General features: G+C 41.5%; 1 protein-coding gene across 1 annotated transcript in view; it reads right to left on the bottom strand.

Moving 5' to 3' along the window:
• Rrp5 (Ribosomal RNA Processing 5) overlaps positions 1 to 15,008 on the bottom strand; it is a 151,611-nt gene that overhangs the window by 104,831 nt on the left and 31,772 nt on the right. The window contains exons 5-8 of the mRNA XM_071668104.1: positions 13,643 to 13,769; positions 13,246 to 13,422; positions 6,245 to 6,435; positions 887 to 1,077 (exon numbers count right to left, since the gene is read on the bottom strand). Of these exons, the coding sequence (XP_071524205.1) occupies positions 887 to 1,077; positions 6,245 to 6,435; positions 13,246 to 13,422; positions 13,643 to 13,769 (686 nt within the window). The remainder of the gene's footprint in view (positions 1 to 886; positions 1,078 to 6,244; positions 6,436 to 13,245; positions 13,423 to 13,642; positions 13,770 to 15,008) is intronic.

Below are 15,008 nucleotides of genomic sequence, written 5' to 3'. Positions count from 1 at the left end.
GGATTTGGCCATTCCTTCTCTGTTTCCTTGCGCTATCTCACTGATGCAGGAAACGGAGATCAAGTATAATAAAATATTAATAAATAAATAACCAGGTAAGTCACACATCTCTACTGCTTTTGTCATTAACCTGCTTTAACCAATAGAAACTAGTTTTTCACACATACATAAATGGTTGGACAAGTCCTCCCAAAATCATGCTTATCGTGCAAAAGTTTGTTCACTTTATTCACCAAAGAAATAAGTGCATTTCCTATTTTTCTGAGGGGATTCAGTAATCCTTTTAACATAAACATAATCCTATTATTATACACCTTGCCAACTAAGTTACAAAAATTTCTTTCTCTGTAATTCTTAATAGCTGACCAAGGAAATATATTAAACAAACAGTAAAACACCTAATATACCTAATTTACCTTTCAGAATAAATATCTTCCATCCACTTAGTTTCATCCTTTATTCCTCAAAGCAGTTACAGTCACACCATATCAACTTAGGTCACATGCACCTCGACCTACTTTTCTTAAACACAACAACTTTATCATCACATTTACTTGCATTCAATTTTCTCTTTATTGCAAAACCTTTTGATCTATTTTATCACTGTCTGCAAACTGAGGGATAATTCTAATGAAATAGCGGCTAGTATTCCCTATGTATAAAGACAGAGCCAGTGTCTAATTCTATCCATCTTACTAAATAAATTAGGCATTAGTTCTTAAAAAGTAACAAAACAGATACATCAGAAAATATCATGGTAAGCAATTTTGTTAAAATAAGCAATCAAGACATGAACTACAGTATAAGTTATGCTTAATATATGAAAACGGGACAACTGTCTTATGGAGAACTTTCTATTATTGAATAAGTTTTGAATGTCACCTACCTTGCAGCACAGACAGTTTCCTGTAATGTGAAATGTACCACCTTGGTGAGAGGCATGATATAAAGGACTCGTGCCCTAACCTTCTGGGATATGCTGTATTGACTAAGTTGGTCAAATGGATGCTTCAGATGTAAGCGACTAACCACACCATCAAAATCTGCCATCATCAACTTCAGACCCTCCTTCTGCACCTAAAATTCAAGCTCAAACTATAAAAAATCTATAACAGTACACTGAACTATACATACACTTGTAAATACTAAAAAGAGAAACAAATATACATCAAAAGTTATATATCCACTGAAAAAATAATAAAGTAATAATCTTTGGCTGCATGATATATAAATATTTTTTTCATTCTTGATTGCCATTTCCAGCAAGCTAGCACCAGGAACAAAGAAAAACTGCAACCACTCTCCTCCATTCTCTATATGTCATGTGTAATGCACTGAAACCACAGTTTCCTGTCCACAACCAGGCACTACACACATCTCTCCATGATTTACCCTGGAAGCTTGAATGCCCTGGTTTGGTCCACTGACGGTACATTAACCCCTATACCACGATGTTTCAATTTACTCTATCCCAAGTGCACTTTTCACCTTCATGTTCAGGCCCCAATCACTCAAAATATTTTTCACTTCATCCTTCTATTTACAATTTGGTCACCCCTTCTCCTTGTCAACCTTTCTTCACTCATTCTCGCTGATGATACAACACTGGTGGCTGATTCAGGTGAGAAACTGCAGAGGCAGGTGACTGAGATTGGTAAAGTGTGTGAAATGAGAAAGTTGAGAGTAAATGTGAAAAAGAGCAAGGTTATTTGGTTCAGTAGGGTTGAGGGTCAAGTCAATTGGGAGGTGAGTTTGAATGGAGAAAAACTGGAGGAAGTGAAGTGTTTTAGATATCTGGGAGTGGATCTGGCAGCGGATGGAACCATGGAAGCGGAAGTGGATCATAGGGTGGGGGAGGGGGCGAAAATTCTGGGAGCCTTGAAGAATGTGTGGAAGTCGAGAACATTATCTCGGAAAGCAAAAATGGGTATGTTTGAAGGAATAGTGGTTCCAACAATGTTGTATGGTTGCGAGGCGTGGGCTATGGATAGAGTTGTGCGCAGGAGGATGGATGTGCTGGAAATGAGATGTTTGAGGACAATGTGTGGTGTGAGGTGGTTTGATCGAGTAAGTAACGTAAGGGTAAGAGAGATGTGTGGAAATAAAAAGAGCGTGGTTGAGAGAGCAGAAGAGGGTGTTTTGAAATGGTTTGGGCACATGGAGAGAATGAGTGAGGAAAGATTGACCAAGAGAATATATGTGTCGGAGGTGGAGGGAACGAGGAGAAGAGGGAGACCAAATTGGAGGTGGAAAGATGGAGTGAAAAAGATTTTGTGTGATCAGGGCCTGAACATGCAGGAGGGTGAAAGGAGGGCAAGGAATAGAGTGAATTGGAGCGATGTGGTATACTGGGGTTGACGTGCTGTCAGTGGATTGAATCAAGGCATGTGAAGCGTCTGGGGTAAACCATGGAAAGTTGTGTAGGTATGTATATTTGCGTGTGTGGACGTATGTATATACATGTGTATGGGGTGGGTTGGGCCATTTCTTTCGTCTGTTTCCTTGCGCTACCTTGCAAACGCGGGAGACAGCGACAAAGCAAAAAAAAAAAAAAAAAAAAAAAAAAAAAGTTTGAATGGAGAAAAACTGGAGGAAGTGAAGTGTTTTAGATATTTGGGAGTGGACTTGACAGCGGATGGAACCATGGAAGTGGATGTGTCACAGGGTGGGGGAGGGGACGAAGGTTCTGGGACCAGTCCAATGACAGTACATTAACCCCAGTATACCGCATCCTTCCAATTCACTCTATTCCTTGCATGCCTCTCACCCTCCTGTATGTTCAGGCCCTGATCACTCAAAATCTTTTTCACTCCATCCTTCCACCTCCAATTTGGTTTCCCACTTCTCCTCGTTCCCTCAACCTCTGACATATACATCGTCTTTGTCAACTCTTTTTCACTCATTATCTCCAAATATACATTCCAATTTATTATACCCTCTTCAACTCTCTCAACCACAATCTTTATTACCACACCTCTCTCTCAACCTTTCATTACTTACTTGATCAAAACCACCACATACCACATACTGTCCTCAAACATTTCATTTCCAACACATCCACCCTCCTCCACACACTCTTATCTACAGCCCATGCCTCCTATCTATGTAATCATATCTGGACTACTATACCGACTACTGTACCATCAAACATACCCATTTTTGCCCTCCCAGGCAAGAATCTTTCTACTAATTCTTCAGTGCTCCCAGAACCTCTACCCCTCTAATCCACCCTATGACTCACTTTCCCTTCCATGGTTCCATTTGCTGCCATGTCCACTCACAGATATCTACAATGCTTCACTTTCTCCAATTTTTCTCAATTCAAACTCAAAACAAAACTAACCTGTCTCTCAACCTTGCTAAACCTAATAACCTTGCTTTTATTCACATTCTCTCAATTTCCTCCTTTCACACATTCTCCCAAACTTAGGCACCAACTTCTGCTTTTCCCATTCAAATCTGACACCAATGCTGCCATCAGCAAACTACAACCGATTCACTTTCCAGGCCCCCCCTCACTTCCTACAAACAGCACAGCAACCCACCTCCATCACCAATCCATCTACAAACAGATTAAACAGCCATGGTGTTATTACACATTCTTGCAACACACTCATCTTCATCTGGAACCACTCACCTTCATCTGGAACCACTCACCTTCCTCTCTATCCACCCACATGTATACCTTACTTTCTTGATATAAAACTCATCCCTGCTTGGAGTAGCTTTCCTCCCACACAATATATTTGTAAAATCTTCCAAAAGACATCTGTATCAACCCTATCATATGCTTTCTCCAGATCCATATATGTCACATTCAAGTCCTTCTGTTCCTCTAAGTATTTCACATGCATATTCTTCAAATCAAACACCTGAACTACATATCCTCTACTACTCCTAAAACCACACTGTCTCAGAAAAGTCTGATGCTCTGTGCCTGTCATCACCCCCTCAATCACCACTCTTCCATTCAACTTACCAGGTCCACTCAACAAACTTACATTTATTTATTTATTATACTTTGTCGCTGTCTCCCGCGTTTGCGAGGTAGCGCAAGGAAACAGACGAAAGAAATGGCCCCCCCCCCCATACACATGTATATACATACGTCCACACACGCAAATATACATACCTACACAGCTTTCCATGTTTACCCCAGACGCTTCACATGCCTTGATTCAATCCACTGACAGCACGTCAACCCCGGTATACCACATCGCTCCAATTCACTCTATTCCTTGCCCTCCTTTCACCTTCCTGCATGTTCAGGCCCCGATCACACAAAATCTTTTTCACTCCATCTTTCCACCTCCAATTTGGTCTCCCTCTTCTCCTCGTTCCCTCCACCTCCGACACATATATCCTCTTGGTCAATCTTTCCTCACTCATTCTCTCCATGTGCCCAAACCATTTCAAAACACCCTCTTCTGCTCTCTCAACCACGCTCTTTTTATTTCCACACATCTCTCTTACCCTTACGTTACTCACTCGATCAAACCACCTCACACCACACATTGTCCTCAAACATCTCATTTCCAGCACATCCATCCTCCTGCGCACAACTCTGTCCATAGCCCACGCCTCGCAACCATACAACATTGTTGGAACCACTATTCCTTCAAACATACCCATTTTTGCTTTCCGAGATAATGTTCTCGACTTCCACACATTCTTCAAGGCCCCCAGAATTTTCGCCCCCTCCCCCACCCTATGATCCACTTCCGCTTCCATGGTTCCATCCGCTTCCAGATCCACTCCCAGATATCTAAAACACTTCACTTCCTCCAGTTTTTCTCCATTCAAACTCACCTCCCAATTGACTTGACCCTCAACCCTACTGTACCTAATAACCTTGCTCTTATTCACATTTACTCTTAACTTTCTTCTTCCACACACTTTACCAAACTGTCACCAGCTTCTGCAGTTTCTCACATGAATCAGCCACCAGTGCTGTGTCATCAGCGAACAACAACTGACTCACTTCCCAAGCTCTCTCATCCCCAACAGACTTCATACTTGCCCCTCTTTCCAAAACTCTTGCATTTACCTCCCTAACAACCCCATCCATAAACAAATTAAACAACCATGGAGACATCACACACCCCTGCCGCAAACTTACATTCACTGAGAACCAATCACTTTCCTCTCTTCCTACACGTACACATGCCTTACATCCTCGATAAAAACTGCTTCTAACAACTTTCCTCCCACACCATATATTCTTAATACCTTCCACAGAACATCTCTATCAACTCTATCATATGCCTTCTCCAGATCCATAAATGCTACATACAAAACCATTTGCTTTTCTAAGTATTTCTCACATACATTCTTCAAAGCAAACACCTGATCCACACATCCTCTACCACTTCTGAAACCACACTGCTCTTCCCCAATCTGATGCTCTGTACATGCCTTCACCCTCTCAATCAATACCCTCCCATATAATTTACCAGGAATACTCAACAAACTTATACCTCTGTAATTTGTACCTCTTTAATTCGAACATTCACCTTTGTCCCCTTTGCCTTTGTACAGGCATTCACTGTTGCAAGACTTTGCCTGCAAGAGTTCACACCATGAGTGAAAAGTCATGTTTGGCAAGGATGTATCATTAGGAGTACAGTCTTGTGAAGAAGCTCATCACTCCAGTCATTCACATTTCATTTCTACTGGAAGTATTGCACCCTTAGGATGAAGGAGCCTTTAGAAAGAGGTCTTGGGTAACATTGGGACTCTAACAGAAATTGGTCCTGGGTCCTGGGGTAATTATAAATAAATAATACAAATAAGCATCCTTGAGAACAAGAGATAAAGAATACTAGCCATGCATCTCCTGTGTGTCAGAAAAGAGAGGCAAGAGTGGAAAGTGGTATGGCTGGAAATCCCCCTTTCTGTGTTATTACTTTCCAAAAGTAGGAGCAAAGGAAGGGGCTAAATGATGATTTTTCCTCTAGGGCTTAGCTGTCTTTTCCAAATGCTAACTTGATAATGAGGGTACCTGTGAAAAGGTACGAATGAAAGAAAGAGAAACAATAAATGAATCCCTAACACAATGACATGAAAAGAGAAAAGGTCATTTCCTGAAACCTACACTAAAAACAAATGAAAATATATATCCTCAATGTGTTCAGTGCCAAGTAACATCCAACCTCAATACAGATTATTAGATCTTATAGAAAAAATATGTTTACTATACATAAGACATGATATCAAATTTAAAGTTACTATGTGTTCAACATACCTTTGATATGGAGGTGTTGACTGCAGTGCCAGGTAGGAGAAGTGATAAGTTGATTGTATCAGCAACGTCAACTGTGGCTCTACACACAGCTTTAGAATCTGCACTAAGAATAAGCTGCATACTATCTGTTTCATCGCTGTGGAGAATCTTGCTTATAATGCACCGGACAACACTGCCTATTCCAACTATTCCTGTGATATATTAACATAGTTTCTTATCAGCATAGTTTCTTATCAATCTTTATTCTACTTCTTTATTTTTTCATACATATTCGCCATTTCCCACCTTAGCGAGATAGCGTTAAGAACAGAGGACTGACCCCTTGAGAGAAAATCCTTACTCGGCCCTCTTCTCTGTTCCCTCTTTTGGAAAAGTAAAAACTAGAGGGAAGAATTTCCAGCCCCCTGCTCCCTCCCCTTCTCAACCAAGCCTTCTACAACATGCAAGGAATATATGGGAAGTACTCTTTCTCCCCTCCCCCGGGATAGCTTCTTTATTTATTTCTTATCATTAAATCTTAGGGAGAATAAAAAGATGTTTTGGAAGGAGGTAAATAACGTGTGTAAGACAAGAGAAATGGGAACATCGGTGATGGGGGATGATGGGGAGGTGATAACAAGTAGTGGTAATGTGAGAAGGAGATGGAGTGAGTATTTTGAAGGTTTGTTAAATGTGTTTGATGATAGAGTGGCAGATATATATATATATATATAAAGAATACTTCCCACGTATTCCCTGCGTGTCGTAGAAGGCGACTAAAAGGGGAGGGAGCGGATGGCTGGAAATCCTCCCCTCTCGTTTTTTTTTTCAATTTTCCAAAAGAAGGAACAGAGAAGGGGGCCAGGTGAGGATATTCCCTCAATGGCCCAGTCCTCTGTTCATAACGCTACCTCGCTAACGCGGGAAATTGCGAATAGTATGAAAGAAAGAAAGAAAATATATATATATATATATATATATATATATATATATATTTTTTTTTTTTTTTTTTTTTTTTTTTTTTTTTTATACTTTGTCGCTGTCTCCCGCGTTTGCGAGGTAGCGCAAGGAAACAGACGAAAGAAATGGCCCAACCCCCCCCCCCCATACACATGTACATACACACGTCCACACACGCAAATATACATACCTACACAGCTTTCCATGGTTTACCCCAGACGCTTCACATGCCTTGCTTCAATCCACTGACAGCACGTCAACCCCTGTATACCACATGACTCCAATTCACTCTATTTCTTGCCCTCCTTTCACCCTCCTGCATGTTCAGGCCCCGATCACACAAAATCTTTTTCACTCCATCTTTCCACCTCCAATTTGGTCTCCCTCTTCTCCTCGTTCCCTCCACCTCCGACACATATATCCTCTTGGTCAATCTCTCCTCACTCATTCTCTCCATGTGCCCAAACCATTTCAAAACACCCTCTTCTGCTCTCTCAACCACGCTCTTTTTATTTCCACACCTCTCTCTTACCCTTACGTTACTTACTCGATCAAACCACCTCACACCACACATTGTCCTCAAACATCTCATTTCCAGCACATCCATCCTCCTGCGCACATCTCTATCCATAGCCCACGCCTCGCAACCATACAACATTGTTGGAACCACTATTCCCTCAAACATACCCATTTTTGCTTTCCGAGATAATGTTCTCGACTTCCACACATTTTTCAAGGCTCCCAAAATTTTCGCCCCCTCCCCCACCCTATGATCCACTTCCGCTTCCATGGTTCCATCCGCTGACAGATCCACTCCCAGATATCTAAAACACTTCACTTCCTCCAGTTTTTCTCCATTCAAACTCACCTCCCAATTGACTTGACCCTCACCCCTACTGTACCTAATAACCTTACTCTTATTCACATTTACTCTCAACTTTCTTCTTCCACACACTTTACCAAACTCATATATTTTTTTTCTTTTTTTTTTTTTATACTTTGTCGCTGTCTCCCGCGTTTGCGAGGTAGCGCAAGGAAACAGACGAAAGAAATGGCCCAACCCCCCCCCATACACATGTACATACACACGTCCACACACGCAAATATACATACCTACACAGCTTTCCATGGTTTACCCCAGACGCTTCACATGCCTTGATTCAATCCACTGACAGCACGTCAACCCCTGTATACCACATCGCTCCAATTCACTCTATTCCTTGCCCTCCTTTCACCCTCCTGCATGTTCAGGCCCCGATCACACAAAATCTTTTTCACTCCATCTTTCCACCTCCAATTTGGTCTCCCTCTTCTCCTCGTTCCCTCCACCTCCGACACATATATCCTCTTGGTCAATCTTTCCTCACTCATTCTCTCCATGTGCCCAAACCATTTCAAAACACCCTCTTCTGCTCTCTCAACCACGCTCTTTTTATTTCCACACATCTCTCTTACCCTTACGTTACTTACTCGATCAAACCACCTCACACCACACATTGTCCTCAAACATCTCATTTCCAGCACACCCATCCTCCTGCGCACAACTCTATCCATAGCCCACGCCTCGCAACCATACAACATTGTTGGAACCACCATTCCTTCAAACATACCCATTTTTGCTTTTCGAGATAATGTTCTCAACTTCCACACATTTTACAAGGCTCCCAAAATTTTCGCCCCCTCCCCCACCCTATGATCCACTTCCGCTTCCATGGTTCCATCCGCTGACAGATCCACTCCCAGATATCTAAAACACTTCACTTCCTCCAGTTTTTCTCCATTCAAACTCACCTCCCAATTGACTTGACCCTCAACCCTACTGTACCTAATAACCTTGCTCTTATTCACATTTACTCTTAACTTTCTTCTTCCACACACTTTACTAAACTCAGTCACCAGCTTCTGCAGTTTCTCACATGAATCAGCCACCAGCGCTGTATCATCAGCGAACAACAACTGACTCACTTCCCAAGCTCTCTCATCCCCAACAGACTTCATACTTGCCCCTCTTTCCAAAACTCTTGCATTTACCTCCCTAACAACCCCATCCATAAACAAATTAAACAACCATGGAGACATCACACACCCCTGCCGCAAACCTACATTCACTGAGAACCAATCACTTTCCTCTCTTCCTACACATACACATGCCTTACATCCTCGATAAAAACTTTTCACTGCTTCTAACAACTTTCCTCCCACACCATATATTCTTAATATCTTCCACAGAGCATCTCTATCAACTCTATCATATGCCTTCTCCAGATCCATAAATGCTACATACAAATCCATTTGCTTTTCTAAGTATTTCTCACATACATTCTTCAAAGCAAACACCTGATCCACACATCCTCTACCACTTCTGAAACCACACTGCTCTTCCCCAATCTGATGCTCTGTACATGCCTTCACCCTCTCAATCAATACCCTCCCATATAATTTACCAGGAATACTCAACAAACTTATACCTCTGTAATTTGAGCACTCACTCTTATCCCCTTTGCCTTTGTACAATGGCACTATGCACGCATTCCGCCAATCCTCAGGCACCTCACCATGAGTCATACATACATTAAATAACCTTACCAACCAGTCAACAATACAGTCACCCCCTTTTTTAATAAATTCCACTGCAATACCATCCAAACCTGCTGCCTTGCCGGCTTTCATCTTCCGCAAAGCTTTCACTACCTCTTCTCTGTTTACCAAATCATTTCCCCTAACCCTCTCACTTTGCACACCACCTCGACCAAAACACCCTATATCTGCCACTCTATCATCAAACACATTCAACAAACCTTCAAAATACTCACTCCATCTCCTTCTCACATCACCACTACTTGTTATCACCTCCCCATTTGCGCCCTTCACTGAAGTTCCCATTTGCTCCCTTGTCTTACGCACTTTATTTACCTCCTTCCAGAACATCTTTTTATTCTCCCTAAAATTTAATGATACTCTCTCACCCCAACTCTCATTTGCCCTTTTTTTTCACCTCTTGCACCTTTCTCTTGACCTCCTGTCTCTTTCTTTTATACATCTCCCACTCAATTGCATTTTTTCCCTGCAAAAATCGTCCAAATGCCTCTCTCTTCTCTTTCACTAATACTCTTACTTCTTCATCCCACCACTCACTACCCTTTCTAATCAACCCACCTCCCACTCTTCTCATGCCACAAGCATCTTTTGCGCAATCCATCACTGATTCCCTAAATACATCCCATTCCTCCCCCACTCCCCTTGCTTCCATTGTTCTCACCTTTTTCCATTCTGTACTCAGTCTCTCCTGGTACTTCCTCACACAGGTCTCCTTCTCAAGCTCACTTACTCTCGCCACCCTCTTCACCCCAACATTCACTCTTCTTTTCTGAAAACCCATACAAATCTTCACCTTAGCCTCCACAAGATAATGATCAGACATCCCTCCAGTTGCACCTCTCAGCACATTAACATCCAAAAGTCTCTCTTTCGCACGCCTGTCAATTAACACGTAATCCAATAACGCTCTCTGGCCATCTCTCCTACTTACATAAGTATACTTATGTATATCTCGCTTTTTAAACCAGGTATTCCCAATCATCAGTCCTTTTTCAGCACATAAATCTACAAGCTCTTCACCATTTCCATTTACAACACTGAACACCCCATGTATACCAATTATTCCCTCAACTGCCACATTACTCACCTTTGCATTCAAATCACCCATCACTATAACCCGGTCTCGTGCATCAAAACCACTAACACACTCGTTCAGCTGCTCCCAAAACACTTGCCTCTCTTGATCTTTCTTCTCATGCCCAGGTGCATATGCACCAATAATCACCCACCTCTCTCCATCAACTTTCAGTTTTACCCATATTAATCGAGAATTTACTTTCTTACACTCTATCACATACTCCCACAACTCCTGTTTCAGGAGTATTGCTACTCCTTCCCTTGCTCTTGTCCTCTCACTAACCCCTGACTTTACTCCCCAGACATTCCCAAACCACTCTTCCCCTTTACCCTTGAGCTTCGTTTCACTCAGAGCCAAAACATCCAGGTTCCTTTCCTCAAACATACTACCTATCTCTCCTTTTTTCACATCTTGGTTACATCCACACACATTTAGGCACCCCACTCTGAGCCTTCGAGGAGGATGAGCACTCCCCGAGTGACTCCTTCTTCTGTTTCCCATTTTAGAAAGTTAATACAAGGAGGGGAGGATTTCTGGCCCCCTGCTCCCGTCCCCTCTAGTCGCTTTCTACGACACGCGAGGAATACGTGGGAAGTATTCTTTCACCCCTATCCCCAGGGATAATATACATATATATATACATATACACATACACACACATACACATACATACGCACATATACACACACACACACACATACATATATATACATATGAAAAATGTAAGAAACAATTTAGAAAACTGAAACTTCTAGCTTGAAATGAATGAAAAAAATGAATGTCACATAATGATTCAATCTCTGGCTATCGAAAAAAGGAAATGTATAATTTATTTACACAAACGTCAATAGCAGTTCTCATCAATCCAACCACTGTATCAATAAGCTTCAATGTCTAAGCTACATTTTTTCTCCAATTTCACTATTTTCCTTCACATTTTCAATTGTGTCTGAAGGTTCTACTTCAAGAGTGATTGTTTTTCCAGTAAGGGTCTTCACATCTTGGTTACATCCACACACACATTTAGGCACCCCACTCTGAGCCTTCAAGGAGGATATATATATATATGATAATCGTTATTAGAAATCTTGAAAATGGATTAATTTGTCATGATTTGTAAGCCAACAATTAGGTGGTTTTACTGCACTTAAGGCATTAATCACATTTTCTTTAAAGAAGAGAAGTTTTAACAGTACATTTTTTTTTTTTTTTTTTTTTTTTTTTATACTTTGTCGCTGTCTCCCGCGTTTGCGAGGTAGCGCAAGGAAACAGACGAAAGAAATGGCCCAACCCCCCCCCATACACATGTACATACACACGTCCACACACGCAAATATACATACCTACACAGCTTTCCATGGTTTACCCCAGACGCTTCACATGCCTTGCTTCAATCCACTGACAGCACGTCAACCCCTGTATACCACATGACACCAATTCACTCTATTTCTTGCCCTCCTTTCACCCTCCTGCATGTTCAGGCCCCGATCACACAAAATCTTTTTCACTCCATCTTTCCACCTCCAATTTGGTCTCCCTCTTCTCCTCGTTCCCTCCACCTCCGACACATATATCCTCTTGGTCAATCTCTCCTCACTCATTCTCTCCATGTGCCCAAACCATTTCAAAACACCCTCTTCTGCTCTCTCAACCACGCTCTTTTTATTTCCACACATCTCTCTTACCCTTACGTTACTTACTCGATCAAACCACCTCACACCACACATTGTCCTCAAACATCTCATTTCCAGCACATCCATCCTCCTGCGCACATCTCTATCCATAGCCCACGCCTCGCAACCATACAACATTGTTGGAACCACTATTCCCTCAAACATACCCATTTTTGCTTTCCGAGATAATGTTCTCGACTTCCACACATTTTTCAAGGCTCCCAAAATTTTCGCCCCCTCCCCCACCCTATGATCCACTTCCGCTTCCATGGTTCCATCCGCTGACAGATCCACTCCCAGATATCTAAAACACTTCACTTCCTCCAGTTTTTCTCCATTCAAACTCACCTCCCAATTGACTTGACCCTCACCCCTACTGTACCTAATAACCTTGCTCTTATTCACATTTACTCTCAACTTTCTTCTTCCACACACTTTACCAAACTCAGTCACCAGCTTCTGCAGTTTCTCACATGAATCAGCCACCAGCGCTGTATCATCAGCGAACAACAACTGACTCACTTCCCAAGCTCTCTCATCCCCAACAGACTTCATACTTGCCCCTCTTTCCAGGACTCTTGCATTTACCTCCCTTACAACCCCATCCATAAACAAATTAAACAACCATGGAGACATCACACACCCCTGCCGCAAACCTTAACTTTAACAGTACATATGTTATAAAAATCATTACTAGCTCTTTACAGACCTACCAGAACCCTCAATTGCAGTATTCTTCAAAAATGCCCCTCTAACATTTGGTACTCCTGTGTCCATGACAAAGCCATTATCTTCTACGCTCGACACTGCACAAGGTAGAACATAACCAACTTGAAGGTTAAAAGAACAGAGGCCAAAGTTAACCTCTTGAGGTAACAGTGTCAGGTTGACTGTGGAGAAGCAACATACAATCAGATACGGTTAATACAGCAGTAAAATAAAAGATTTCCATTAGATCAAGAAAAACTGGTATTCAGGGTGAAATCTAGGTAAAATCCAGGGGCTTTTGAAATAACCAGGCTTATTAAACTTCAGAGATTTCCCTCATATTTACCAACAAAATAATGTGATCTTAAGTTGTATTTGTATGATCAGCAGGCTATAGCGAACCTTTGAGTTTGCCGTTGAGGTTTTCAACAGATATCACTCGAGTAACTACATACTGGCCTGGGCTGAAGAGCTCCTTCAGTGTGTGAATCTCTGCTGCAACATCAGCTTCTTCTTCTTCTTCTTTTACCTGAAGGTTTTGGCAGCATTTTATATATAATAATTATCTAATGGTCTCAGATCACATCATACCTCAATGCATTTTTAAGAATGGTCACAGTTCAAAGTTCACTGCATTTGATAATGAAACCTATTAAATATTGAGTGGACATGGCTTACAAGCAGCATTTAAAATTACAACAAATTCATATCATACAGAATATCCTAACTAACCTCATTTCAAATGTCACAACCAGCATATCAATTTTTCTAATTGACTGTCTTTCCTACTTTAGTAAAGAAGTGTTAGGAGAAAAGTAACATGAACCTCAATTGCACATAACTAATATACAGCTGTCATGTACAGTGAGCTAAAACTAAAGTTTATAATCTAGAGCTAAGCTCCACACACTAATCCATGGTTTACCATGAATGCTTAATATGCCCAATTTCAGGCTACTGACAGCACTTTGCCCTTTGCTATATCACACTGACCTAGGTTATTCCAAGTACATTCAGTATATTTTTATGTATAGGTTATTCTAAGTATATGCAATATTTTTCTATGTATAGGCTATTCTAAGCATATTTATTTATTTATTTATCTATTCATTATACTTTGTCGCTGTCTCCCGCGTTAGCGAGGTAGTGCAAGGAAACAGACGAAAGAATGGCCCAACCCAACCATATACACATGTATATACATACACGTTCAGACATGCACATATACATACCTATATATTTCAACGTACACATAACACACATATATATACACATACAGACATATACATATATATACATGTATATATACATTTTTTTTTTTTTTTTTTTTTTTTTTTATACTTTGTCGCTGTCTCCCGCGTTTGCGAGGTAGCGCAAGGAAACAGACGAAAGAAATGGCCCAACCCCCCCCATACACATGTACATACACACGTCCACACACACAAATATACATACCTACACAGCTTTCCATGGTTTACCCCGGACGCTTCACATGCCTTGATTCAATCCACTGACAGCACGTCAACCCCTGTATACCACATCGCTCCAATTCACTCTATTCCTTGCCCTCCTTTCACCCTCCTGCATGTTCAGGCCCCGATCACACAAAATCTTTTTCACTCCATCTTTCCACCTCCAATTTGGTCTCCCTCTTCTCCTCGTTCCCTCCACCTCCGACACATATATCCTCTTGGTCAATCTTTCCTCACTCATTCTCTCCATGTGCCCAAACCATTTTAAAACACCCTCTTCTGCTCTCTCAACCACG

The sequence above is a fragment of the Panulirus ornatus genome, chromosome 12 (assembly GCF_036320965.1).
Source record: "Panulirus ornatus isolate Po-2019 chromosome 12, ASM3632096v1, whole genome shotgun sequence".
NCBI classification, from domain to species: domain Eukaryota; kingdom Metazoa; phylum Arthropoda; class Malacostraca; order Decapoda; family Palinuridae; genus Panulirus; species Panulirus ornatus.
Note: the sequence above shows the minus strand (reverse complement) of the source record. Positions and strands in the feature narration are given on the sequence as shown.